Raw genomic sequence first — 27,144 nt, forward strand, 5'->3', positions numbered from 1 at the left:
AAATAAAATAAAAATGCATGAAATGAAATGTATGCATTCACTACTGTAAGTCGCTCTGGATAAGAGGATCTGCTAAATGACTAAAATGTAAAATGAAAATGATAGCAAATAAAACACTGGAATGGTAGATTTGCAGTGGAAGAAAGTGCAAAGTAGAAGTAGAAATAGAAATAATGGGGTGCAAAGGAGCTAATTAAATAAATAAATAAAGTAGGGGAAGAGGTAGTTGTTTGGGCTAAATTATAGATGGGCTATGTACAGGTGTAGTAATCTGTGAGCTGCTCTGACAGCTGGTGCTTAAAGCTAGTGAGGGAGATAAGGGTTTCTAGTTTCAGAGATTTTTGTAGTTCGTTCCAGTCATTGGCAGCAGAGAACTGGAAGGAGAGGCGGCCGAAGGAGGAATTGGCTTTGGGGGTGACCAGTGAGATATACCTGCTGGAGCGCGTGCTGCTATGGTGACCAGCGAGCTGAGATAAGGGGGGACTTTACCTAGTAGGGTCTTGTAGATGACCTGGAGCCAGTGGGTTTGGTGACGAGTATGAAGCGAGGGCCAGCCAACAAGATTTGCATTGGTGGGTAGTATATGGGGCTTTGGTGACAAAACAGATGGCACTGTGATAGACTGCATCCAATTTATTGAGTAGGGTATTGGAGGCTATTCTGTAAACGACATCGCCGAAGTCGAGGATCGGTAGGATGGTCAGGTTTACGAGGGTATGTTTGGCAGCATGAGTGAAGGTTGCTTTGTTGCGAAATAGGAAGCCAATTCTAGATTTAACTTTGGATTGGAGATGTTTGATGTGAGTCTGGAAGGAGAGTTTACAGTCTAACCAGACACCTAGGTATTTGTAGTTGTCCACATATTCTATGTCAGAACCGTCCAGAGTAGTGATGCTGGACGGGTGGGCAGGTGCAGGCAGCGATCGGTTGAAGAGCATGCATTTAGTTCTACTTGTATTTAAGAGCAGTTGGAGGCCACGGAAGGAGAGTTGTATGGCATTGAAGCTCGTCTGGAGGGTTGTTATCTATAGGGCCCTATGTGCTCTGCCAGTGGCCTATGCTAGGTGGTCTCTGATTGGGTTGTACAATGAAACGATGAGGAGGACAAACAAGATTTGACCCACTAATGGCCGTTTCATAGAGATAATCGCATTAGTTACAATGCAATTTCATTTAGTCCCTGACAGAGGCTCTATCGACAGGAAGACAGTCGGAAGAGATCATGTAGCCCCCCCTTTGAGCCCTGGCCTTTTCACATCTATTGTTGCATCCAATGAATGGATTGTTTTGGCCCCGCTAGAAGAGCACCTGACTCAACCAAAATGTGAGTCAGAAGATTGAGAGGCGAATTTAAGTCAGCCAAAAAATGTATCACTGTATTTGGTGTAATTTAATACATAAACATATACACTTGATTCCATGGGCTCTTAAAAAAAAACATGTAGTGATGTTCCAATTGTGAAATTAATCCCACAAGATCACAGGCATTAAAACTAGGAAAACAGTAAGCTATTTGCATTCAGCGAATCTGTGCCATATTGCATTGATAGCCTGATACTGCAGCCTGACCTGCTCCATCTCCTCTCATCGCTGCTCTGACTGTCAATGGGGGCAATTCTCAGATAACAGTAACAAATGTATGGAGAGAGGAGTGAGGCAGCGAGCACAGGCACTGTATGTTAAACTTGAAGCCAGTGCTCATTAGCAGACACAGAGAGTGCACAAAGCTTTATTGACCACCGGACGATTGGACAGCCACTCCAGGCCGAGCATGGAGACCAGAGGGTCCCTCATTATGGCTGAAGCCTGGGAGGAGGAGGGCAGAGGAAGAGGTGCGGCCTGGGCCTTTCTAAATAACCAGGTCATTCAGGAGATGAGAAAAGTCATTCAGTTAGTGACAGTCCAGTCATTCTCTGCTCCATTGGGTGGCACAGTGGCATTAGCTCCCTGGGAGACTGGAAGGAAACTGGGGGTGTGCATAGGTTTTCTCCTGCCCCACTTTAACAGAGGGTAGCAGACAATTTCTCTGTCAGGCCTCAGCGGTAAACACGGAAGTTGAGGGTTTCCTGAACCCCACGCACTCTCCCTCTCTCTAGACTCTCTTTGCAAACTGCAAGCAGAAGAAAAGCTTTATTTGAGTTGGTGCTCAGACAACGGTCTGTTTTTATCCTGCACAATCTCAGTGGGAGGTTGTCTTTCTCTGTCGCAGTGTATCAGACAGCATCTGGTGAAGGTAACAACCAGTGAACAATAAGACATATCCAAATGTCAGCCGCTCAGGCCTGTAATGACGCCCCCTGTTGTAATGTGCCTTCTGAAAGTATTCAGACCCCTTGACTTTTTCCACATTTTGTTACGTTACAGCCTTACTCTAAAATTGATTAAATCATTTTTTCCCCTCATCAATCTAAGCACAATACTCCATAACTACAAAGCAAAAATATTTTTTTTTACATTTTTGCAAATGTATTTAAATTTACATTTACAAAAGTATTCAGACACCTTTGGCAGCAATTGCAGCATTGAGTCTTCTTGGGTATGACGCTACAAGCTTGGCACACCTGTATTTGAGGAGTTTCTCCCATTCTTCTCTGCAGAACCTCTCAAGCTCTGTCAGGTTGGATGGGGAGTATTGCTGCACAGGTAATTTCAGGTCTCTCCAGATATGTTCGATCGGGTTCAAGTCTGGGTTCAGTCTGGCCACTCAAGAACATTCAGAGACGTGTCTCGAAGCCCCTCCTGCATTGTCTTGGCTGTCTGCTTAGGGTCATTGTCCTGTTAGAAGGTGAGCCTTCACCCCAGTCTGAGGTTCTGAGCGCTCTGGAGAAGGTTTTCGTCAAGGAACTCTGTACTTTGCTCTGTTCATCTTTGCCTCGATCCTGACTAGTCTCCCAGTCCATGCAACTGAAAAACATCCCCACAGCAGGATGCTGCCACCACCATGCTTCACCGTAGGGATGGTGCTACGTTTCCTCCAGACGTGACGCTTGGCATTCAAGCCAAAGAGTTACATCTTGGTTTCATCAGACCAGAGAATTTGTGGGCTGTCATGTGCCTTTTACTAAGGAGTGGCTTCCGTCTAGCCACACTACCATCCAAGGCCTGATTGGCGGAGATGGTTTTCCTTATGGAAGGTTCTCCCATCTCCACAGAGGAATTCTAGAGCTTGGTCATTGTGACCATCGGGTTCTTGGTCACCTCCCTGAGGGAGCAAATAGCACTGGCTCCCGGGTCATCATTAGTTAATGGTTTAACTTCCGGATGTCTTTCCAACAACAGCCTCTCTGTGACAGCCTGGTCTGAGTTTGTAGCTTAAAGCATGAACATTATGGTGAGAATATGACACAAACAAGACCTCTTCGCAACACTGTCAAGCTTTGTGTTATGTCATGTCTTTTTCCTGGAGGACAAAAAGAAGATTGTGTCGCCTGTATTGACCTCCCACTACGTGGGTCGTTTTAGTTTGGGGCAACATGTATACCACAAAGCGGATCTCAGGCGGCGCTTTAGGAACCAACACTTGGAACGCTCCGAAGCCTTAGGAGTCAGCTTCAGCGTTGATGAAAAGCTAATCAAATTTATATTTGCAATTCACCAGGTCATAACACTGTGGTTATTGTTCAGAGTAATTTGACAAAATGTTCAAAACACGATGATTAAGAAGACTTTACCGAGTGTGTGTGCACACATGCACTTGTGAATGTGCACTCAATTGTGTGTGTGAGTGTATATATGTATATGTGTGTATTAGAAGGAAAATAAGGTCTAGGAATAGGCCTAGCCATTGGGGTGAATTTTAAAATAAACCAGAGGCCTTAGGGCAGTCCTGATATCTTCTAAGCTCATCTTAACAGCATATTCCTGCTCACAATGTTTACATTGTTTGGCTCTTGACAACCATTATCGTTCATTTCTTCATAAGGGAACTTTTCAAGAATTGTGAGAGTGTACTGAATGCCATTTTGACTGTCTGAGGACCCATGACTATGATCGACATTAAGTGAATGAACAAACCAACAATTCAGAACCGTTTTAGTCTGTCCTTGTTTCCCCCGCCCCTAAATGCACCACTTGCATGAAGTGCTGTTTTCACTTCCTGATTTAAGCAAGTTGAGCCTCAGCTGAAGTGGAAAGCACTGTACCCGTTAGACTCCAGTGGAGCACCAAGAGCCTAAGTGAACAATGCACCACTACAGACTCAAGACTACTTCACCCGCATGTTTCTACCACCACCATTCCCACGTTTCAGCACGGCAACACTGTCTGACAATGCTGAGATGTAGGCCAAGCAGCCCAGTCTATAGAGCTAGATGTTGTAGCTTCATACAGAAAGCACAGTAAAGAAAAAAACGGAATACATTCGTTCATAACCTCAGGGGACAATAAAACATTTGAATGATCAGGGAACAATCAATGTGTCTATTGTATGTATGGAACGCCACCATGGGAGCTGGAGTCATAACCCAGAAGGCCCTTGGCCAGATGGAGCCTCAGCCCAGTGGATGCATCTCAACCTAATCTAATGTATTATGGAGATAAATCATGACGATTAGGCAATCATATGATTCCATTTAAACAATCCCTTATTAAGGTTATTTCTTTGTCCACCACCCACTACTCCAACAACAACTGTGTGACCCTGAATCAAATCCATAAAATCGTGCTGCCCTTACAGACAAGATGGGTAAGAACTAGGAACAGGAACCACAATACAACTGTTTGCCCCTAGTTTCATGACACTTTGATGGACAGGAAGCGTAGTGAGATTTTGCAATGAGTGAATGGTGTCAACGTGGTGTTGTAACAAACTGCTCCAAACTGGGTGTAGGCCATCGACTGTACTGACACCCTTGAAAACAGCCATCTCATCCTAAAAGTTGGGCTTTGATCTTCCACTAATCCCCCACACACACACACACACACACACACACACACACACACACACACACACACACACACACACACGAAGTCGGAAGTTCACATACACTTAGGTTGGAGTCATTAAAACTCGTTTTTGAACCATTCAACAAATTTCTTGTTAAAAACTATAGTTTTGGCAAGTCGTTTAGGACATCTACTTTGTGCATGACACAAGTCATTTTTCCAACAATTGTTTACAGACAGATTATTTCACTTATAACTCATTGTATCACAATTCCAGTGGGTCAGAAGTTTACATACACTAAGTTGACTGTGCCTTTAAACAGCTTGAAACATTCCAGAAAATGATGTCATGGCTTTAGAAGCTTCTCATAGGCTAATTAACATAATCTGAGTTATGTATTTGGATGTATTTCAAGGTCTATCTTCAAACTCAGTGCCTCTTTCCTTGACATCATGGGAAAAATCAAAAGAAATCAGCCAAGACCTCAGGAAAAAAAAATGTAGACCACCACAAGTCTGGTTCATCCTTGGGAGCAATTTCCAAATGCCTGAAGGTACACGTTCATCTGTACAAACAATAGTACGCAAGTATAAACACCATGGGACCACGCAGCCATCATACTGCTCAGGAAGGAGACGCATTCTGTCTCCTAGACATGAACGTACATGGTGCGAAAAGTGCAAAATCAATCCCAGAACAGCAGCAAAAGACCTTATGAAGATGCTGGAGGAAACAGGTACAAAAGTATCTATATCCACAGTAAAACGAGTCCAACATCGACATAAGCTAAAAGGCCGCTCAGCAAGGAAGAAGCCACTGCTCCAAAACTTCCATAAAAAAGCCTGACTACAGTTTGCAACTGCACATGGGGACAAAGATCATACTTTTTGTAGAAATGTCCTCTGGTCTGATGAAACAAATAGAACAGTTTGGCCATAATGACCATCATATTTTATATTTGAGTTACTTCAAAGTAGCCACCTTTTGTCTTGATGACAGCCTTGCACACTCTTGGAATTCTCTCAACCAGCTTCATGAGGTAGTCACCTGGAATGCATTTAAATAAACAGGTGTGCCTTGTTAAAAGTTCATTTGTGGAATTTATTCCCTTAAGGCGTTTGAGACAATCAGTTGTGTTGTGACAAGGGAGCGGTGGTATACAGAAGATAGCCCTGTTTGGTAAAAGACCAAGTCCATATTATGGCAAGAACAGCTCAAACAAGCAAAGAGAAACAACAGTCCATCATTACTTTAAGACATGAAGGTCAGTCAATACGGTACATTTAAAGAACTTTGAAAGTTTATTAATGTGCAGTCGCAAAAACCATCAAGCGCTATGACGAAACTGGCTCTTATGAGGACCACCACAGGAAAGGAAGACCCAGAGTTACCTCTGCTGCAGAGGATAAGTCCATTAGAGAGTTACCAGCCTCAGAAATTGCTGCCCAAATAAAGGCTTCATAGCGCTCAAGTAACAGACACACCTGGAACATCAACTTTTCAGAGGAGACTGCATGAATCAGGCCTTCATGGTCGAATTGCTACAAAGAAACGACTACTAAAGGACACCAATAAAAAGAGACTTGCTTAGGCCAAGAAACACGAGCAATGGATATTAGACCGGTGGAAATCTGTCTTTTGGTCTGATGAGTCCAAATTTTTGGTTCCAACCGCCGTGTCTTTGTGAGATGCAGAGTAGGTGAACAGATGATCTCTGCATGTGTGGTTCCCACCGTGAAGCATGGAGGAGGTGTGATGGTGTGGGGTTGCTTTGCTGGTGACACTGTCTGTGATTTATTTAGAATTCAAGGCACACTTAACCAGCATGCCATCCCATCTGGTTTGCGCTTAGTGGGACTATCATTTGTTTTTCAACAGGACAATGACCCAACACGCCTCCAGGCTGTGTAAGTGCTATTAGACCAAGAAGGAGAGTAATGGAGTGCTGCATCAGATGACATGGCCTCCACAATCACTCAACCTCAACCCAATTGAGATGGTTTGGGATGAGTTGGACCGCAGAGTGAAGGAAAAGCAGGCAACAAGTGCTCAGCATATGTGGGAACTCCTACTGTTGGAAAAGCATTCCAGGTGAAGCTGGTTGAGAGAATGCCAAGAGTGTGCAAAGCTATCATTAAGGCAAAGGGTAGCTAATTTGAAGAATATAAAATATAAAATCTATTTTGATTTGTTTAACACTTTTTTGGTTACTACATGATTCCATGTGTTATACACACAGTGGGCTCCAAAATTACTGGCACCCCTGACTGGCAATGCACAATACAACAGTACTTAAAATATAAACAATATAATTATAGAGAAACCCAAAATAACAACATGTGAGAAATACTGTACTTTATTAATATTTCAAATGGAACTCACCAAAATAATTTATTGATTTAATTAAAAAATCAATGTCCTCCAAATCAAGGTTTCACAATTAATGGCACCCTTAAAGATTATTGTAGATAACATCTACCAAAATTAAACCAGGAATTAAATTCCCCTTATTTAAGTTTTTCATCTAAGTCTTATGGAACTATATTGAGCCATTACATCACTTCATGTTTCATAGGGTATAAACATGAGGTAACACGCATGCAATATCCCTTTGTCATCCAACACCATGAAGAAAACAAAAGAACTGGCAGTTCAAAAGAGACAGATGGTCATAGACCTTCATAAATCTGGTAATGACAACAAGAAGATCCACAAACAATTGCATATACCACTGAGCACTGTCAGGGCAATTATGAAAAAATTCTAAAGATATGGAACAGTTGAAAACCTGACGGGTAGAGGACGCAAATGCATTTTGCCCCCCAGGATAGGGAGGAGGATGGTGAGAGAAGAAGGCGCTCTGGTCAGATGAAACCAACATTTGTCAGATACAGCATCGGCATGTTTGGCGTCAAAACAGAGATGCAGACAAGGAGAGGCACCTCATACCCACTGTTAAATATGGTGGTGGGTCAGTGATGTTTTGGGGCTGTTTTAATTCCAGAGGTCCAGGGGCACTAGTAAAGATTGATGGCATAATGAATTCCACTAAGTATCAGGCAATTTTGGCTGACAATCTGGTTGCCTCTGCCAGAAGTCTGGGACTTGGCCATAGGTGGACTTTCCAACAAGACAATGACCCAAAACATACCTCAAGATCCACACAGAAATGGTTCTGTGAAAACAAAATCAATGTTCTGCCATGGCCATCTCAGTAGCCGGACCTCAATTCAATCAAAAACCTGTGGGCTGAGTTGAAGAGGGCAGTTGATAAGCGCAAACCCAAGAATGTGAAGGATCTTGAAAGGATCTGCATAGAGGAAAGGTCCAAAATCCCTCCAAATGTGTTCCTTAACCTTGTCAAACATTACAGGAAAAGCCTCCATGCTGTTATCATTACCAGAGGTGTTTGCACTAAGTACTAAATGAGGAGTGCCAATAATTATGAAACCTTGATTTTGGTGAAATGTATTTTGTATTAAATAATTGTATGATTTTGGTTGGTTCCATTGTAACATTAATAAAGTACAGTATTTCTCACGTTGGTATTTTGAGTTTCTCTCTATAATTATATTGTTTAAGTATTGTTTGTGCATTGCCAGTCAGGGGTGCCAGTAATTATGGAGCCCACTGTGTGTGTTTGTGTGTGTGTGTGCGTTTAAAATAACATCAAATTGATCAAAAATAGTGTAGACATTGTTAATGTTGTAAATGACTATTGTAGCTGGAAACGGCTGATTGTTTTAATGGAATATCTACATAGGCATACAGAGACCCATTATCAGCAACCATCACTCCTGTGGCTCAGTTGGTAGAGCATGGTGTTTGCAACGCCAGGGTTGTGGGTTCGTTTCTCACGGGGGACCAGTACGGGGAAAAAATGTATGAAATGTATGCATTCACTACTGTAAGTCGCTCTGGATAAGAGCGTCTGCTAAATGACTAAAATGTAAATGTAAAAATGTGTTCCAATGGCACGTCGTGTTAGCTTAGCCAAGTTGATCATTTTAAAAGGCTAATTGATCATTAGAAAACCCTTTTGCAATTATGTTAGCACAGCTGAAAACAGTTGTGCTAATTAAAGAAGCAATAAAACTGGCCTTAAGACTAGTTGAGTATCTGGAGCATCGGCATTTGTGGGTTCGATTACAGGCTCAAAATGGCCAGAAACAAAGAACTTTCTTATGAAACTCGTCAGTCTATTCTTGTTCTGAGAAATGAAGGCTATTCCATCTGAGAAATTGCCAAGAAACTGAAGATCTCGGACAACGCTGTGTACTACTCCCTTCACAGAAGAGGCGACTCTGGGATGCTAGCCTTCTAGGCAGAGTTGCAAAGAAAAAGTCATATCTCAGACTGGCCAATAAAAAGAAAAGATTAAGATGGGCAAAATAACAGACACTGGACAGAGAGGAACTCTGCCTAGAAGGCCAGCATCCCAGTTGGGGAACCCTGGTGTAGGATGATTGGTCGTGGCGCTTGCTTTCTATCACTCAGAAGTTATTTAGCAAGCTAAGGTGACAACAATGCCTGCCATGGACTATTCCAAGCTGCTTTGAATGGTCAAAATCATAGGGTAAGAACACTTTTAAAAGCCTCAAAGGATAACATGATCCAACTTTCAAAGCGAGTCCTTTTTGGCTAGGCACAGCTGTCACCTACCTAGCTAGGTAGCTGTTTAGCTTTCTAACACATTCACTAATTGGTTTGTAAACAATTAACAACAAGCTAGTTTGCTACCTACCACATGTTCTTGTCAAACTGTCAACAGAGTAGCTAGCAAGCAACAAAATGATTAACAATCTAAAAACCACTTCAGGGCAAATAAATCAGATTTGACCAGTCAGGGAAGTCACATGGCCAGGAATCAGATTTTATTCTGACTTCAAAACACCTATGAAGGTGGTTTGAGATATCTGATTCCATGTGCTTTTTGGCTGTTCAGACTGCAGAAAAAAGAACAAATTCGAATCAGATATGCAGATAAATTGAATTTCAGTCACTTCAAACTGCCAATGTGAACAAGGCTTTAGTTGTTGCGGAAATTCACCCACTTTCAGAATATAAAAATATAATGTTTTCCAGTTAGGGATTTTTCTTAACGTTAAAGATCCACTATGCAGAAATCACTCCTCCATTTCCTTGTTGCTAAAATTCGACTAGTTCGCCAGTTTGTGACAAAACATGCAAGTATAGTGTAGAAAATCATTGTACCATCTAAACCGCTGTGATATATATTTTCCATAACCAAAAGTATTGTATTTTCAGCTGTTTGAAGCATATAAATAGCGCACATAGAACAGATCTACTGTTTCTTAGACTTGCTTTCAATGAGAATGACAGATCTATAACTTACATTTCTATGATCATTTGGTTGGGTCATCCAAAAAGTTCCATATTGCAGCTTTCAGGATCCCAATTTCGTTTAAACATGTAAATGTTCACACCTCTACAGGCAACCCAATTCTGATATTTTGTCTCTAATTGGTATTTTTCCAAACAGATCAGATGTTTTGCCACTAATGGGGCAAAAGATCAGAATTGGGCTGCCTGTGTAAATGCAGACCATGTGGTTTATAAAAGGGAACTTCATTGAATATAACTGGCTTTTAAAATTCAATATTGGTGCACAATTTCTAATTGAGGCACTCGTTTTAGAGGAACGACCCACCTTTGTTTCCTTAGTTTAGATTGTATTAGTTTAATACAAAACACACTCTTCAAACTGCTGCAGAACATGCACTCAAATACACAACACAAACCTATTTTGACAGTTCTAACGTCTACTTATTGTACGAAACTTCAATTATCGTGAGTGAAATCTCACAGTAAAACTGTGTGTGTGTGTGTTCTGTGCCTACTTTGTGTTCCAAACCAGTGACCTATAAACATTTGTGTCACCATTTTCTTTTTAAAACGGCAGAGTGAATTCAAGTATACATGCGAGTCAGCTTCCTCTTTCTGCCAAGGCCGCAGTTTCCTCTGTGGTACAATTGAAGCACGAATACAGTATGTCTGCCTCTGCTTCATGGCTGAAGTCAATGATAAAATGCACTCAGCATTTACAGCGTAAACAGGATTCATTTCATAAACATCCCAAATAGGGCTGGTACAGTTACCGTGTAACAGTTGGTTATGGATGAAGACGGTCATGAAAATAAAATAACTGTCACGAACAGCTGACTGAAGACAGGATGGCAGGGCATTCATGTGGTTGAGTCACATAAAATGAATAGAACGGACCTCTAACCCAGGCAATTTGACTGGTATACTCATGGGTACCGTCGCAATGGCTTACTGGTATTGTGATGCAATCATTTTCATGGTAATATAGAATGTTCATTCAAATGATTTTAAAGATGAACTATTTCCTGGTTGCTAAAATTCTAATAGTTTGCTTAATTTCAGTTTATGTGACAAAACAAGCAAGTATAGTGTAGAGATTCATTGTACCATCTAAACTGCTGTGAAATACCTTTTCCATAACCAAAAATATAGTATTTTCAGCTGTTTGAAGCTGCTGTACAAAACCGAAAGCAAAAGCTTTAAGCTTTAACTGATGTGGCTCATGCAATGGAATATATTTCTGTAATGTCAGTTGAGTTGAATCAACAAATCACAGCGCATATTGATGGGTACACTTCCTGCTTTTACTTCCTGCTTTGCTCCAATGGGTACAGTCCACCCATTATGCCCTCATTGACTTGAATGGGGACGCCCGTTCTATTCATTCTATTTCTATGGCAGCACATGAAGTCAGGAGCAGAGGAGAGGAGAAAATGTACGTCTTAAATTATGGAGATTGCGGTCATTTGGCTGGCCAATAACCATCATCCAAAATTCCATGACCATCACAGCCCTAATCCCAAACTCATCCATCTGAGAGAGTGATGGATGAGAGGGATTTATAAACCCTCTCTGTGCCGCTGTAGAGAAACAGCCGACAATGCCTCTAAATCATCGGGAAAGATTGAGAAAAACAGAAGTTACCACAGCAGCCTATCTTCATCATTCACGTGTTCCACAGGATGCAATGCAAGCCCCATGATTACAAAAGACCATGCAGTGAGCTGATCCGCATTGGTGTGACTCCATGTTCAACAACTCCTGACTACCACCAGCAGCACCAGCCACAACTGCCAAAAAACACAAAGCCAATACATGTTGCTTTGTGCACAAAATTGACAATAACTAATGTACTTCCTAAGGAAATAATGGGATGACAGAATAATGACTCCTGATTAGACAATAAGATAACTGATGCATATTATACAGACCTGCATTCCAACTGTACTAAATTATATATGCTTCTTGTCTTGAGAGGATGGGGTGGGGATTTCCTCCACCATTGAAAGCACAGTATGGTCAACTGCCATCATCATCATAACATAACACAGTCTGTCACCACCAACCCCACCTTGACTTCTGTCAGACCACACCACAGTGAACTTCACATTGAATTGCATTTTATAAAGAATCTCAGTGTCTAGTTATGGTTTTGTGTGAATTTTCACCTCTTGAGTGTGGAGTGCAGGTTCTCCCATCTTGTGTTTTTGTTCAGACTTTTACTACCATGGTACACTATACGTACAAAAGTATGTGGACACCCCTTCAAATAGTGGATTTGGCCATTTCAGCCACACCCGTTGATGACAGGTGTAAAGAAATGGAACACACAGCCATGCAATCTCCATAGTCAAACATTGGCAGTAGAATGGCCTTACTGAAGAGCTCAGTGACGTTCAACGTGGCACTGTCATAGGCTGCCACCTTTCCAACAAGTCAGTTAGTCAAATTTCTACCCTGGTCAACTGTAAGTGCTGTTATTGTGAGGTGGAAACGTCTAGGAGCAACAACAGCTCATCCGCGAAGTGGTAGGCCACACAAGCTCACAGAATGGGACTGCCGAGTACTGAAGCGCGTAGCGTGTAAAAAATTATTTGTCCTCAGTCACAACACTCACTACCAGGTTCCAAAATGCCTCTGGAAGCAATGTCAGCACAAGAACTGTTCGTCGGGAGCGTCATGAAATGGGTTTCCATGGCCGAGCAGCCGCACACAAACCTAAGATCATCATGCGCAATGCCAAGCGGCGGCTGGAGTGGTGTAAAGCTTGCCGCCATTGGACTCTGCAGCAGTGGAAATAGGTTCTCCGGAATGATGAATCACGCTTCACCGTCTGGCAGTCTGACGGACTAATGTGGGTTTGGCGGATGCCAGGAGAACGCTACCTGCCCAATGTTTAGTGCTAACTGTAAAGTTTGGTGGAGGAGAAATAATGGTCTGGGGAAGTTTTTCATGGTTCGGGCTAGGCCCTTTAGTTCTAGTGAAGGGAAATGTTAACGCTACAGCATACAATGACATTCTAGACCATTCTGTGCTTCCAACTTCGGAATGCTCTTGTGGCTGAACGGACGCAAGTCCCCGCAGCAATGTTCCAACATCTAGTGGAAAGCCTTCCCAGAAGAGTGGAGGTTGTTATAGAAGCAAAGAGGTACCAACTCCATATTAATGCCCATGATTTTGGAATGAGATGTTCGACAAGCAAGTGTCCACATACTTTTGGACATATAGTATATCTAGTCATGAGCTTGCGGTGAGCTAGCGGGCAGAGGAGAGGTAGCGTACCTGTAGTTTGCCGGAGCTCCTCACACAGGCTGATGTGGGGGAACTGAAGCATCTGTTTCCATTTCTTGCTCTTTCCTTTTCTGTTTCCACCACCTCCTGCAAAAGAACAGTGGTTGATTAATCAAATAAAGGGAACATTTAACACATGGGGAAACACTACAATAATACCTGATACATACAGTAAGTAGACTAAGACTTGAGCAACCCATAAAATACATACAGCTCTCCTAAAAACACTCAGAACAAAGCTGCTGTTGTACATTGGCCAAGATAAAGAGGAGGGTCAGGGTGATTAAAATAATAGATGTTCTGGAGTGTGTTTCAAGAAGACAGTGCTCCATTGTTGACATAGACAGTAATAAAGTAAGTATGCTTTTTCTATGAGAAAGGGTTAGTAGTACCCAACCACAATGTTAACAAATAGCCTATAGCTTTTGAATTTCTTTAAGGTCTTGACACAAACATTGACCTTGAATGGTGACTGGTGAGACCCTGACCCACGCCAAGGTCATGGGGTCTGAAAGAGCCAGGGGGACTACAGAATCCAGATGCCAATCTTCCAATACATGATAGAAAACAGTACGACATAAAAGTACAACTTTGCGCAACTCCACAAAGGTTACTGGAAAGAGAGTGAACTTTTTCTGTTTTCCTCCATTTCTGTTTTCCTCAAGGGAGACTGCCCAGCCTAAGGCTCCACTATTCCCTTCCCTCCCACCACCTTCCCTCCCACAGGCCTATGGACTGCAGGCGTCCTGGAGTGGCTTCAGGAAAAGAATCATGTCAATGCCATGAGAATGACCTGCTGGCCTGACGTCTGTGAGACCCACGTCACACGCTGCAGCATTCACACACAGCGAGCAGGCAGAATGGCTGGTCCAGGTGGGAGGCCCTGCTGCTCCCTCCTTATTAGAAAAGCTGGCTTGTCAACATGCCGTCCAGGGAAAGGTCACAGGGCTGACTGTGTGTGTGTGTAAACTGGAGCCTACAGTACACACTGAGGCAGGAGGGTTGAGGCCGTTTGTCTTTAGTGGTAGAGGAAGGCAGAGGAAGGGAATGGGGAGGGAGGGTTTAGTGTAGTGATATGTAGCCTAGCTAGCATACATGGACTCAGGGCAGCAATGAGGAACTTGTTAACGTCTGTCCCGCAGACAAAGAACATAAGGAGAGAAAATTAAGTCAGTTCCTCATCTTCGTTTCAATTAAGTGCCAGTTAAAAAGCTAGGGGTTAACTTGTTGCCCTATGGTAATGGGAGTGCACCTTCAAAAAAAATCATCAGAACCCAGATTCAAAACAAGGCTTTGCACAGCTGACCATTATCCTGCTTTAACTTTCACCAGTGCAAATAAAGGACACCAACTATCCAAACATCCTCGCCCAATCTGACATTGGTCAAGGGTAGCTACAGTATGACAACAAACTGGCATGCAGAATATGCCTGCTACCTATGATGTAAAGTTTCCCATCTTGGTTGGGTGGTGAAACCAACTCTATAAGGGGCACGAGGAGGAACTGGATGCCATGCAAAGTAACATTTGCTATTCAAATAGTAGTTGGCAGAGAACATATTGACATTATGTGTGGCTAACAATGTTTTATCACAATGGGAAGTGACAGGATGCAAATAACACGCTGAGTACATTGTTTATGCCTGGCAAATAGATGTACAAGAATGACAAATGACAGTGTACAGTATATTATCACTAACCCAGTATTGTTTGAAGGAGATATACTCACTGGTGTTGAAAGAATGAGATCAGACCTATTCACATCCTGCATTAGTGCAAATTCAAAGACAGACAAACAGTATGGAAATAATATTGCAAATCAGAGACTCTTACTCTTTCACTCTACTGCCCTTTTCCATTTATACTGTTGTCTGTGACCGAAAGTATTAAGCTATTATTAACTACTTTATTACTATTATGCAGTGTTATTACCACCACCATAAACAACAAGAGTGGAAATAAAGTAGAGGTGCTTCTATTAGAGCACCATATTGGGGTGTAGCAGATACAACATGGTTGGTTTGCAGTAATAACTAGTGTTATTCTCCTTGTGGAGTTGATCATACCACTTCACTTGGCTACTGAGTAGGGCTCGGTCTCTCAGATAACTACTTTTATCATTTAGAATGAATTGATTCATCTTTTTACATTCTGCTGCAAAACACACCCTCTTTAGTCCCTGATGGCTGAAATAAGACTTGCAATCTGAAGAGATTTTAAGTAGAATTTAGGGTTGAGGTGTACTATACCCAACTATAATAACACTACACAGTGGCATTGAATGTAGATTTCAATTTCATACAACCTGACCAGAGAGAGGCGACATGACAACAGAAGTCTGTGTAATGTCTATGGCTGATTCAATACTTCTCCTCCATCAAACAGAGCCAGCACAGTAGACAGAGCCAGCACAGTGGTTCATTATTGATCCTACCAGAGGACAATAACATTTTGAACCCTGTGTTTTGCTATAGACTACCACAGTACAATCGTTAATTTTTTTTCGCCATTATAAAACATTTAACTAAGGAAAAACTGATTGATTGGAAATATACACATTTACAGATCAGTATGATGTTATTCAATGATGATACTGATGTTCGATCTGGGGGAAATTATTATTTTCGTTTCTATTCTACTTTATATATCCACTACTGTCAGATCTGCTAGAAGGCTGTGCAATGAGACAGATACAGCCAGAGTGAGGTTCATGAGATTGGGGTCAACCACCCTGTGAACAGAATGATTCTGTAAATAGTTTGAAGGAAAAACATTCCTTAGTTCTAAAACAAGATATTTGTTTATTGTGTTTGCACTAATTCATTTAGTAGGAAAGATGTACAACAAATAGATACATCAATGTCTTACTTTTGCAGATAATCTGTGATTGGGTGGTAAATTGATATACATTGTTGCAATTTGGACACATTATACAGTTAATCAAAATGTGCATTCTGCCTGTTACAGTACCTGCCACAGATAGTATGCTAGAGCCTATAGTGCTGCTTATTCAGTCATAATCTTTGTTGTCGTTTCACAAATTGACAATGTTGACACCCTTGTCAACACCACTACAATATTATTGCAACCATGGAGCGCACTGACATTCGCTGTCATTGCCAAAAAGAGGTCCACAAATGCATGTGTACTGGCATGAGTGATGAGTGTTGCTCTTCTTATTCTCATTGAATATGGTATTCTGTTCAACATCCTGTTTAAAAAAAAATACCGAAGGACGCTGTAGTGTATAAAGCAGAATAAGGGGAATCAAACGTCTCGCGCAGTCAGATTGACACTCGCATCTTTTCTGTAGCCTACCACTGTCCAAGGTTAAACTCGGATAAATATTGTGTGACGAAGGCCACAGCGAGCATATGGGATGTTAATATTTATCTTAACGCTTCAGAGGATTTGCAAATAATAAAGAGGGGCAGCAATCATCCAGCGCCTATCTCTATGGCCTGGACTTCCTGGGGGAATCCCCGGATTCTGAGTTGGTTCTGGCGGTGCAGAGAGAGGAGCTGTCAATCTTGTCACCCGTTCCTGCCCTTCGACGTCTCTTACCTTCTCTTGCTTTCAACAGGACTGTGTTGGCCACGATATTCTCGAGCTCCATGTTTTCCTGGGTTGCAGGCACCGCAGACCCAACCTTGTCACCGGGTTGGCAGTGAAGTATGTCCTCCCCCACCCCCCAAGGCGGAATATTTTAACCCTGAATGACTCTCCGCTCCGTCGTTCGCTCCCGGTAGTACCTCCACCCCCGAAGCGTCAAAATGCGTCGATTCCAACTGGGACTATTTTGTGTTTACCACTGGACCCCGCCCACACGTGAACTATTGGTGTATTCTGACAGTGTAAATAGTTGTATTTTTTTCATTGGGCTCTTGTGACATAACCACGCCCATTTAATACCAAACGTTGATCAAATATTCATATTCATATTCAGTTATTCAACACATGACGTAAGCAGCGCAAACCAATGCGGCATTCATAACCAAGTGGGACGGTGGTATTTACCACATATGACTGGGAACCATACAAATGAACGCCCCTCCAAATCATAATTACAAGTGGGAAACTCTTCAATCATTCCTGAGCTTCGACTTCCACCACATCCTGACCTCTGACGTCACCTACTAAGGAAATGACCTAAATGACCTAACAAAACATTACTCTTGACTACAGTACTCATGTCATCTAGTTCTTAAGAAAATGATTTTTATTTGTCGCAGTTAAATGTAACACAAAACATTATTTATGAAAAGCAATCTAATAACAAATTATTTTTTTATTCTGTTTTTTGTGTGTACTTTCCCCCCAATTTCGTGATATCCAATTGGTAGTTACAGTCTTGTCCCATTGCTGCAACTCCCGTACTGACTCAGGAGAGGCGAAGGTCGAGAGCCATGTGTCCTCCGAAACACAACCCCACCAACCCGCACTGCTTCTTGACACACTGCTCGCTTAACCCGGAAGTCACCTGCACCAATGTGTCGGAGGAAACACTGGCAACCGCGTCAGCGTGCATGTGCCCGGCCCGCCACAAGAAGTCGCTAGAGCGCGATGGGACAAAGACATCCCAGCCAGCCAAACCCTCCTCTAACCCGGACAATGCTGGGCCAATTGTGCGCCGCCTCATGGGTCTCCCGGTCACGGCCGGCTGCGACCCAGATCTGCAGTGATGCCTCTAGCACTGCGATGCAGTGCCTTAGACCGCTGCACCCCTTGGGAGGCACATACATTTCTTTTACACTATAATCTGTTTAAAAGCATGATAACTGTACATTTAGTTTAGGGTTGATGCAGCTTGTTGGCCAATCAGCGTTTCGAGTTCAAATCACTTGAATGCATCCAATTGGTATTTACGACTTCACAACGGGTAATTACCACTTCCCCACTTGGTTATGAATGCAGCATAGTCTCAAATGACTGCCAACTAGTAACACAATGTTGCCATTCACATTTTAGGGGAGGCAATATAACACTTTTTGCCTGATGACCATTCAGTTGAATGCAATGTCTGAACAAAGAAAATGAGCATGAAGAATGGATTCTACAGTAAACAGATATTTTGCTTGGTTACAGGGACATCTAGAGGCATGGCATTGCATTAACAAGACCCCCCTGTCCCATCTACTCCTGCTACACCCCCTAGTGGACATCCGGCGTCTCATTGACCTGCAGCCATTCCACCAGTTCTCTCCCTCTCCCTCTTCTAACATTTTTTCACTCTCTCTGTGTATTGGAGACAGGAGACAGGTGTGCTGGAGTCAGAGCAGTTCCCCACCAGCTGCAACCCGTTCCATAATCAAGACCTCTATAAATACTCAGTCCTGCCACTTCCACTCTGCCAGATTATAATCTCTGTTCAGTCAGTCATGCTTCTAGCTATTTGTTGTTATTTAAGATCCTGTATCCTGCTGTGCCTATTTCCTTGTGTGACACTGTTTCTCCTCTCGCTGCAGTTTTGCTGCTCTGACTCTGGTTCCTGTCTCCTGTTCCACATCTCATCACCCTGCTACCCTGTTCTGGATTCAACTCATCTTCACTCCCTTGGATTCCCCTCCAGACCTGTTTACCCTGTCCCAACCCAGCTCACTCCAACCTCAGCCTCCACATCTGGTTTCCTACAACTCATCCAAGCTTCCCTGGATCTGCACTTCATCTCTCCCTGTGTTACAATAAATATATTGGTTCGTTCATCCCTGTTTCCTGGTCTGAGTCTGCTCTTGGGTTCCCCTGTGCTGCTCCGCTTAACACCCCCTTGATCATTGCATGTCTCTTTTTTTGTCATGCATGGAGTCTGGCGAGAGAGACTATTTGTCTCTCTGAGATTAAAATATGGTTACCAAAAAATGTAAATAAAGAAACACATTTATAGATAATGTAATAGCATAAACTATGTATAGATGTGTAATAGCATTGGGTCTTGTTTCTCATATTGGCTCTCGGGTTGAGATGCTTTATAAAACTAGATATTGTAGTCTATGCTGAAAAAAGTGTGAATGGATAGAAAGAAAAAAGGAATTGAAAGTAATTTTCTTTCACGTCCAAAGAAAAGCTCTCTTTTGGTAACCTAGTTGTTACAGTCTCAGTGAGTGTGGGTTATGATGGACATGACATCTCCTCTGAGAGTAGCAGAATCCTCCATTAAGGTGAAGGAAATGAAAACAGTCATATACCAAAGTCCATTTGGAGAGTATGAAATCGAATCAACGCTCCTGAGAACACACTAATCCAATGGTTCAAAAAAGTGAGATCTCTCCTTCTCAGTACAATATGTGTGCCCTTACACCCCTGAATGAGGTTTGATGCTGGCAACCTGGTTACCATGGTCCCCCAGAAGACAAGGAAGAAAAAATAATGATACCACTACAAGACTCATTTTATTTTTGTCCTCAGAATGAGATGTAGAAATCCTCTTGGATGTTCATATCTTTGAGGCTATTGTCACCTGGAATAGGTTTTGCATAGAGGTGGCGAACTCTCTCTCTTTCCTCTTCCTCTCTCTCTTCTCCAATGCTTGTGTACATCCTTTCTAATTTGTTAAGAAATGTATTCTGAAAATAAGAAAGACAACCAATTTCAACCCAGTCGTTGCTAAAAGTCCTTGCCATGTGTGTCATTGTCAATCAATTGAAATTAACCCAGATGGAAAAGTACAGTTTTTTTATGTTTGAGCAAGTAGGCTAGTTGGTTGGAACCTTTGTGTTGGCACTGATGAAGAATGACAACTCTTGGGTTATATTACTTGCAAATGAATCTATAATTGTATTTCATAATGAATCCCTCATCATTCATCATAATCATCATCATCACCAGTAGCAGCACGATCAGCACCACCAGAAGCAGAATAGGTAATTGTCACACCGTCCCTGTTATCAAATTATCGCCCATAATTGAATGGATTTAAATTCGATTTTGATAGTAATATTATCTTGATACTTTTATTTAGTCTGCTACTACTGTAATATTTCTTTCTTATTTTTTTTACTACAGAAAGGTCAAAGGTAACGGGACGTTTATTCCACCCACGTGACACCAAACACATGCGTCCGAACTCCGAAGAGAGGAGGAGGGATGTAACGGATGTGGGGAATGGAAGATGGCGGAAACTGAGGTTTTGTTTGAAACTGCTAGTGAGTCGAGTGACGCTAATAGTACAGCAAGTGAGAATGAGTGGGTTACAGTGGCGAAGAAAATGGGAAACAAGAATAGTCAAGCTATGTTGGAAAATAGGAACCACTAGACCATTTTTTGGTCGGAGTCAGGGTGTTGGATCAATGCTACATGGGAAATCCGCTTAACGTCTAAAATAAAATCTAGATTTTTATTTAACTAGGCAAGTCAGTTCTTATTTACAATGACGGCCTACACCGACCGAACCCGGACGATGCTGGGCCAATTGTGCGCCGCCCTATGGGACTCCCAATCACGGTCGGTTGTTATACAGCCTGAAATCGAACTAGGGTGTCTGTAGTGACACCTCAAGCACTGAGATGCAGTGCCTAAAACCGCAGCGCCACTCGGGAGCCCGAATGTGTTGTAAGAAAGTGTGGGGTCGGTGAGAGTCACAAGAAGTAGTCTTATTTTGATGTTTGTGTCTGCGGGACAGAAGAAGCGTGTTTTAAGACACAAAATAATATCGGAGTGGAATGTTTCCTGCATGGATTTTTGTAGCAGGGCGCATATCAAGGGGATTGTGTCGGGTGGCGCGAGAAATAAAGGCAGAGGATGTAACTGAAGACCTCGATGGAGTGGTTGGTGCACGTCTATAGGCCTGTACGGTGGACTGAGAAAAGAAGTTCATTTCATTCATACTACTGTTCTTTGATGAAGTCTCTCCCTTCTCATATAAAGTTAGGATTCATGAGATACCCTGTAAGAGCTTTTGTGCACAAGCCCCTTCAGTGTCATAAATGTAACATATTTGGTCATGTGTTAAGTGTTTCTAAAATTTGTGCAGAAGGGACGAGTATCGTTATGCCAGATGAAGGGAGATGCTGCAACTGTGAAGGTGAACATGCGCCTGAATTCTTGGAGTGCCCTGCAACGATAAGGAGTGTCCAACGTGTCGCCTATCTGGAGGCGGTGAGAAAATTGGAAGGAACGAGGACGAATCAATCGTAGTAACCTTCCCTGTGGCTCAGTTGGTAGAGCATGGTGTTTGCAACGCCAGGGTTGTGGGTTCGATTGTGGGTTCGATTTGTACTGGCCGTACAAAAAAAAATGTATGCGTTCACTACTGTAAGTCGCTCTGACTAAATGACTAAAATGTAACGTAAGAGCCACCACGACCAGTGAAGGTTACTCATCAACCGAGAGATAGTTAAATGCTACATGCTGAAAAGGTGGGCTTTGTATTTATTGCAATGCTCATAAACTGTACAGCACAAGCGGAGAAGAAGTCTAACAAAATAGGAATCGTTGTGAATGCGCTGATGGTTTTTGGGGTCTTCGTGATTTCACAGCCGAGGCTGTGCAAGAAATCCTGTCTGTGAATGTAGCCCCATCACAGGCCCCCGAGGCTGTGTGAGGATGTATTTTGGAGTGAACTGTGATTGAAGAAGTATGATGTTTTTATTTTCTTTAGTTAACTTTTTTTTGCAGGTCGTTTTCCCCCTTTCCCGGGAAGTGTTTTATTTTTTATTATTCATTACCCCGTCCAGTTGGTGGCGGTAATGCACCATTAACATTGTATGCCAACCGCCGCTAAACCCCATCGAAGAAGAATTAGAACACATGCGTCCACACTTGCTTCATGCTCAATTCCACGCGTTGTTGTTCAGAATCAAAAGGTAGCTCGTTTTAAAGCAAAGTAACAATGCCTAAAGCCAAAAAGAAAAGTAAAAGAAACACGTTTGACTACAGTAAAGACAGAAAGAAACTTAAAAAGCAGTTTAAGAAAAGGGAAGCCCCGAGAATAGAGTGGTAAGTCGAATAATGTTGATGGAAAAACAAACGATGCTAGCAATGCTAACGTTAGCGCATCCATCCTGTGTGGTTGTTTCTGTTAACGTTAGCTTGCTAGGTTTGCTAGCAATCAAAGCAAACTATCAAGACAGGTAACTACTAGTTAGCGAATCGTTATAACTTGGATTATTGCATGTAGTCTATTTTTCTTGTTTTATGGCAGTTTGCTAGTCCGGCAGTGGTTTAGCTGATTAAACAAAACTCCACGATTTACAATGGAGTTGAGCGGCGAGTAGTGTCGGCGGACAGGACCTCGAAGTCACATAAAATTACGTTATCAAAAACGATTGATTTAAACACCCGCAATTATACAATTTTGATAATGTCATTTTATGTGAATTCGGAACTCCTGAGTGGGCTCCCGAGTGGTGCAGGGGTCTAAGGCACTGCATCTCAGTGCAAGAGGCGTCACTACAGACCCTGGTTCGAATCTAGGGTGAATCACATGATTGGAAGTCCCATAGGGCGACGCACAATTGAACCTTCGTCGTTCGGGGTTGGCCGTGGTAGGCCGTCATTGTAAATAATAATTTGTTCTTAACTAGTTAAATAACTACTCCCCGCACACTAGTCTCCATCATAAATCGTTGAGTTTAGTCTGCTAGATGTGTACAGGCAGTGGAAAGCATGGCCATATCACATTGGGACTATGTTATAAAAGTGTTCCATGAAATAATCATAGGGGAATTTTGTTTAATGATAGCACAAAGGTCGGCAGATGGCGATCTGGTATTGATGGCTTCATCTTACTGACCAAACGCATTGTATGCAGCCAGGAATGTTTTGTTACTTCTACCAGATGCGTGCAGTGAAATGTGTTGTTCTACAGGGTCAACCATAGTAGTAAAGCGCCCCTGGAGCAAATTGGGGTTAAGTGCCTAGCTCAAGGGCACGTCAACACATTTTTCACCTTATCGGCTCGGGTATTTGAACCAGCCACCTTTGGGTTACTGGCGGCTAGGCTACCTGCCGCCAATACTCCTGTGGACCGGTTCGTACCCAAAATATTCTCTGTTCAGGCTGCAAAGGCATTGATTTTCTCATCTAGATTTAATGGCGAGAAGGCAGAAAAAAAACAGGAAATATGTGTAATTTCTTCATGCCAAGAATGTGCAAAGCTGTTAAAGGCAAAGGATGGCTACTCTCCAGACATACAATACTATACCCACTTATCAGAATCATATGGGTAGATGGCTATAGTTGTGTAACAAATTAATGTTCATTCCAAGTCCTCAGATCCGAAATGCCTGGAGTGACAAGAAGTCTGTGGCAAGAAACTTGCGAGACATGGGTCTGGCATTTGACCCTAACCGCGCTCTCCCAATTAAGACACCAACCGTGAGTATATCCTGTCCATCATGGTAATATGCTATACATTCAATAATTAGTGAATTGAATTGAGTCACTTATAATTGATATGTCTGCAGATTGCTGCTGTGGGGAGAACTGAAGATGATCCCACTCCCAAACTTGTAAGGAAGCCATATGTACTCAATGGTAAGGCACCAATCATATTTTCTTGTTATACATAATGTTTGTGTTCTTCCCCCAGCAGGATGTTAATATGCCATTTAGCAGACACTTTTATCCGTAGCGACTAAGTCATGCGTGCATACATAATACATAGGGGTGGTCCTGCCCACTATCCTGGTGTTGCAAGCGCCATGCATGCTCTACCAACTGAGCTACAGAGGACCGTTACACCTACTGTATACACATTCCCTGTGACAGTAATATGACTAGTCATATATAATGCTTCGCCTATTACATTTGATCAGAAGATCTGTTCATGTGAACTCATGTATGTCTTCTTATTTTCAACAGAGCTGGTGGCAGAGGCCAGTCTCCCAGAGAAAGACACGAAGACCTTATCCACAGACTTGATCGAGTATGTGCAGTACATGGTCAGGGAACACAGCGAGAACTACAAGGTAAGAACAGCTGATGAGGAGTTTCACACTACTACTGTACAGAGATGTCAAGTATTTCAAAGGTTGTGCTGGTATTCCTGTAGTTGCAGTATATTGCCTTTTGGGTCATAGCAATAAGAACTGTATGTTCTTATGGGCATTGTGAGACCAGATTTTTTTCTTTTTCTGTAGGCTATGGCCAGAGATGAGAAGAACTATTACCAGGACACTCCCTCACAGATCAGGAGGAAAGTGGATCAGTATAAACGCTGCCATCCAGAGGAATACACCACCTTCATGGAGTCTCTCAAAGGTGGGAAAGCAGTTTCCACATAACTGTGGTTGTCTGTGGTGGGCAAAGACTTTCAATTTGAAGGGGGAGAGAAACCACTCTTCTTTATCAGTGGGGGGCAGTCTGGGAGAACTGACTCGCAAGTATTCTGTGACTGTGGCAAAGATGAACAGTAGACGGGATCAAAGTGCACCCAGAAACACAAGCTTTCTTCATTTAGAACACTGACGGTGAGTTGGGATTTTAAAGAACTGTAAACATTTGAGAAAAAGACCAGACATGATTTAACATGCATAAAATACTTTTTTTTTTTTCATACTTTTAGTGTGTTTCCCCAAAATACAGTTAGACAAATTATAAACAGTAAGAACATTTTAAGACTGCTTTTGTAATGATGTCAACATATGTTTAAGTTTCATTAATACTTTCCTCTTTGGATATTTCTTTTTTTTGAAGATGTATAAGCGGAGTGTCATTTGTCAAGCTTGTGCAAATGTAACGTCACTGTGTAAAAATAAAAGTGAGAGAAACCTTACAGCAGCATATAAAAGCATTACAACTCAACACAATAAAACAAAGAAATATGAAGAACATGCTCTAGGGTGGCTATTCCCAAAGGGGGGTACGCAAAATAAAAATGTGATTGACATTTTCAAAAAAGTCAAGGGGGCTATACATTTGGGTGATGTTTTTTTCTCGCCTGAGTAGCCTCGTTTCACTGCCAAAAATTAAATTAAATGATCTACTGTTCAGCGAAATAACCACACAATGTCAAATACAGGTAGCATAGTCAAATAATTAACATCAATCACATTAACCGTTACACTCTCACGGGGAATTCCACTAATGGTCGGTCTGTAGCCAAACGTAGCTGCAGCTCATTCCGTTTGCTCGAAAATAGACATACCAGCTCTACTGGTAGTACTGCTACTACCAGCAGTACTACACCTGCACTGTTTCACGACGCATCAGTGACATGGCAGGAGATGTTTTGAAACAATTACTGCTTCGCATACAAGCCAGTGAATTCTATACGTTACAGCTGGATGAGTCAACATGTGGCGGGCCTGGCACAGCTCCTGGTATATGTCCGTTACATTTATGGGGGGCCAATTAAGGAAGACATCCTCTTCTGCAAACCACTGGAAAACAGGACAACATGAGAGAATATTTTTAAAAGTACTGGACAGCTTTGTGACATCAAATGGACTTTGGTGGTCAAGATGTGTTGGTATCTGTGCCGATGGCACAAAAGCCATGACAGGGAGACATAGTGGAGTGGTAACGCGCGTGCAAGCAGTTGCTCCTGACGCCACTTGGGTACACTGCAGCATCCACCAAGAGGCTCTTGCTGCAAAGGAAATACCTGACAGTTTGAAAGACGTTTTGGACACTACAGTGAAAATGATTAACTTTGTTAAAGCAAGGCCCCTGAACGCTCGTATTTTCTGCATTATGTAATGATATGGGCCGTGACCATCTAACGCTTTTACGACACACGCTGGTTATCAAGGGGCAAAGTATTAACACGTTTTTTTTTTTAATTGAGAGATGCTTAAAGTTGTCTTTACTGACCATCATTTTCATTTGTCAGACTGCTTGCATGATGACGAGTTTCTCACACGACTGGCCTATCTGGGTGATGTTTTTTCTCGCTTGAATGATCTGAATCTAGGATTACAGGGACTGCAACTATATTCAATGTGCGGGACAAAATTGAGGCTATGATTAAGAAGTTGTAGATCATCTCTCTCTACATTAACAAGGGCAACACAGGTCTTTCTATCATTGTTTGATTTCTTTTGTGTGCAGATGAACTCAAGCTTACGGACAATGTCAAATGTGATATAGCGAAGCACCTGAGTGAGCTGGGTGCCCAATTACAGAGGTACTTTCCCTAAACGGACGACACAAACAACTGGATTCGTTATCCCTTTCATGCCCTGCCTCCAGTCCACTTACCGATATCTGAACAAGAGCCTCATCGAAATTGCAACAAGCGGTTCTGTGAAAATGTAATTTAATCAGAAGCCAGGGGCTGCTCTCAGAGTATCCTGCCTTGGCAAATCACGTCGTTAAGCCTGATGCCCTTTGCAACCACGTACCGATGTGAGTGTGGATTCTCAGCCCTCACTAGCATGAAAACTAAATACAGGCACAGACTGTGTGCAAAATGATTTAAGACTGAGACTCTCCAATACAACCCAGCATTGCAGTTATGTGCATCCTTTCAAGCACACCCTTCTCATTAACCTGTGGTGAGTTACTTGGTCCTAAACAATTTAGTAAGGTTTTATATGTAAGATGGCTAAATAAAGAGCAAAGTTATTGATTATCATATGTGCCCTGATCCTATAAGAGTTCTTTGTCACAACCCGGCTCGTGGGAAGTGACAGACTCGCTCATTCTTATGTTTAATAAATGTATCATATTGTGTGTGTTGCAGG

General features: G+C 42.3%; 2 protein-coding genes across 2 annotated transcripts in view; one reads left to right on the forward strand and one right to left on the reverse strand.

The window, feature by feature from the left end:
- LOC106568006 (G protein-coupled receptor kinase 6) overlaps positions 1-17,315 on the reverse strand; it is a 61,909-nt gene extending 44,594 nt beyond the window's left edge. Inside the window, exons 1-2 of the mRNA XM_014137981.3 lie at positions 17,087-17,315; positions 13,514-13,609 (exon numbers count right to left, since the gene is read on the reverse strand). Of these exons, the coding sequence (XP_013993456.1) occupies positions 13,514-13,609; positions 17,087-17,138 (148 nt within the window). The 5' untranslated portion in view covers positions 17,139-17,315. The remainder of the gene's footprint in view (positions 1-13,513; positions 13,610-17,086) is intronic.
- A 4,868-nt stretch (positions 17,316-22,183) lies between these two features.
- On the forward strand, positions 22,184-25,232 carry nop16 (NOP16 nucleolar protein homolog (yeast)). The gene is made up of 5 exons (XM_014137980.2): positions 22,184-22,453; positions 23,725-23,833; positions 23,923-23,992; positions 24,320-24,426; positions 24,598-25,232. Exons 1-5 carry the CDS (start codon positions 22,347-22,349, stop codon positions 24,739-24,741), a joined length of 537 nt encoding a protein of 178 aa, XP_013993455.1. The 5' UTR covers positions 22,184-22,346; the 3' UTR covers positions 24,742-25,232.
- The last annotated feature ends 1,912 nt before the right edge of the window (positions 25,233-27,144 follow it).

Source organism: Salmo salar, chromosome 13 (genome assembly GCF_965601325.2).
Source record: "Salmo salar chromosome 13, fSalSal1, whole genome shotgun sequence".
In the NCBI taxonomy this organism is placed as follows: Eukaryota; Metazoa; Chordata; class Actinopteri; order Salmoniformes; family Salmonidae; genus Salmo; species Salmo salar.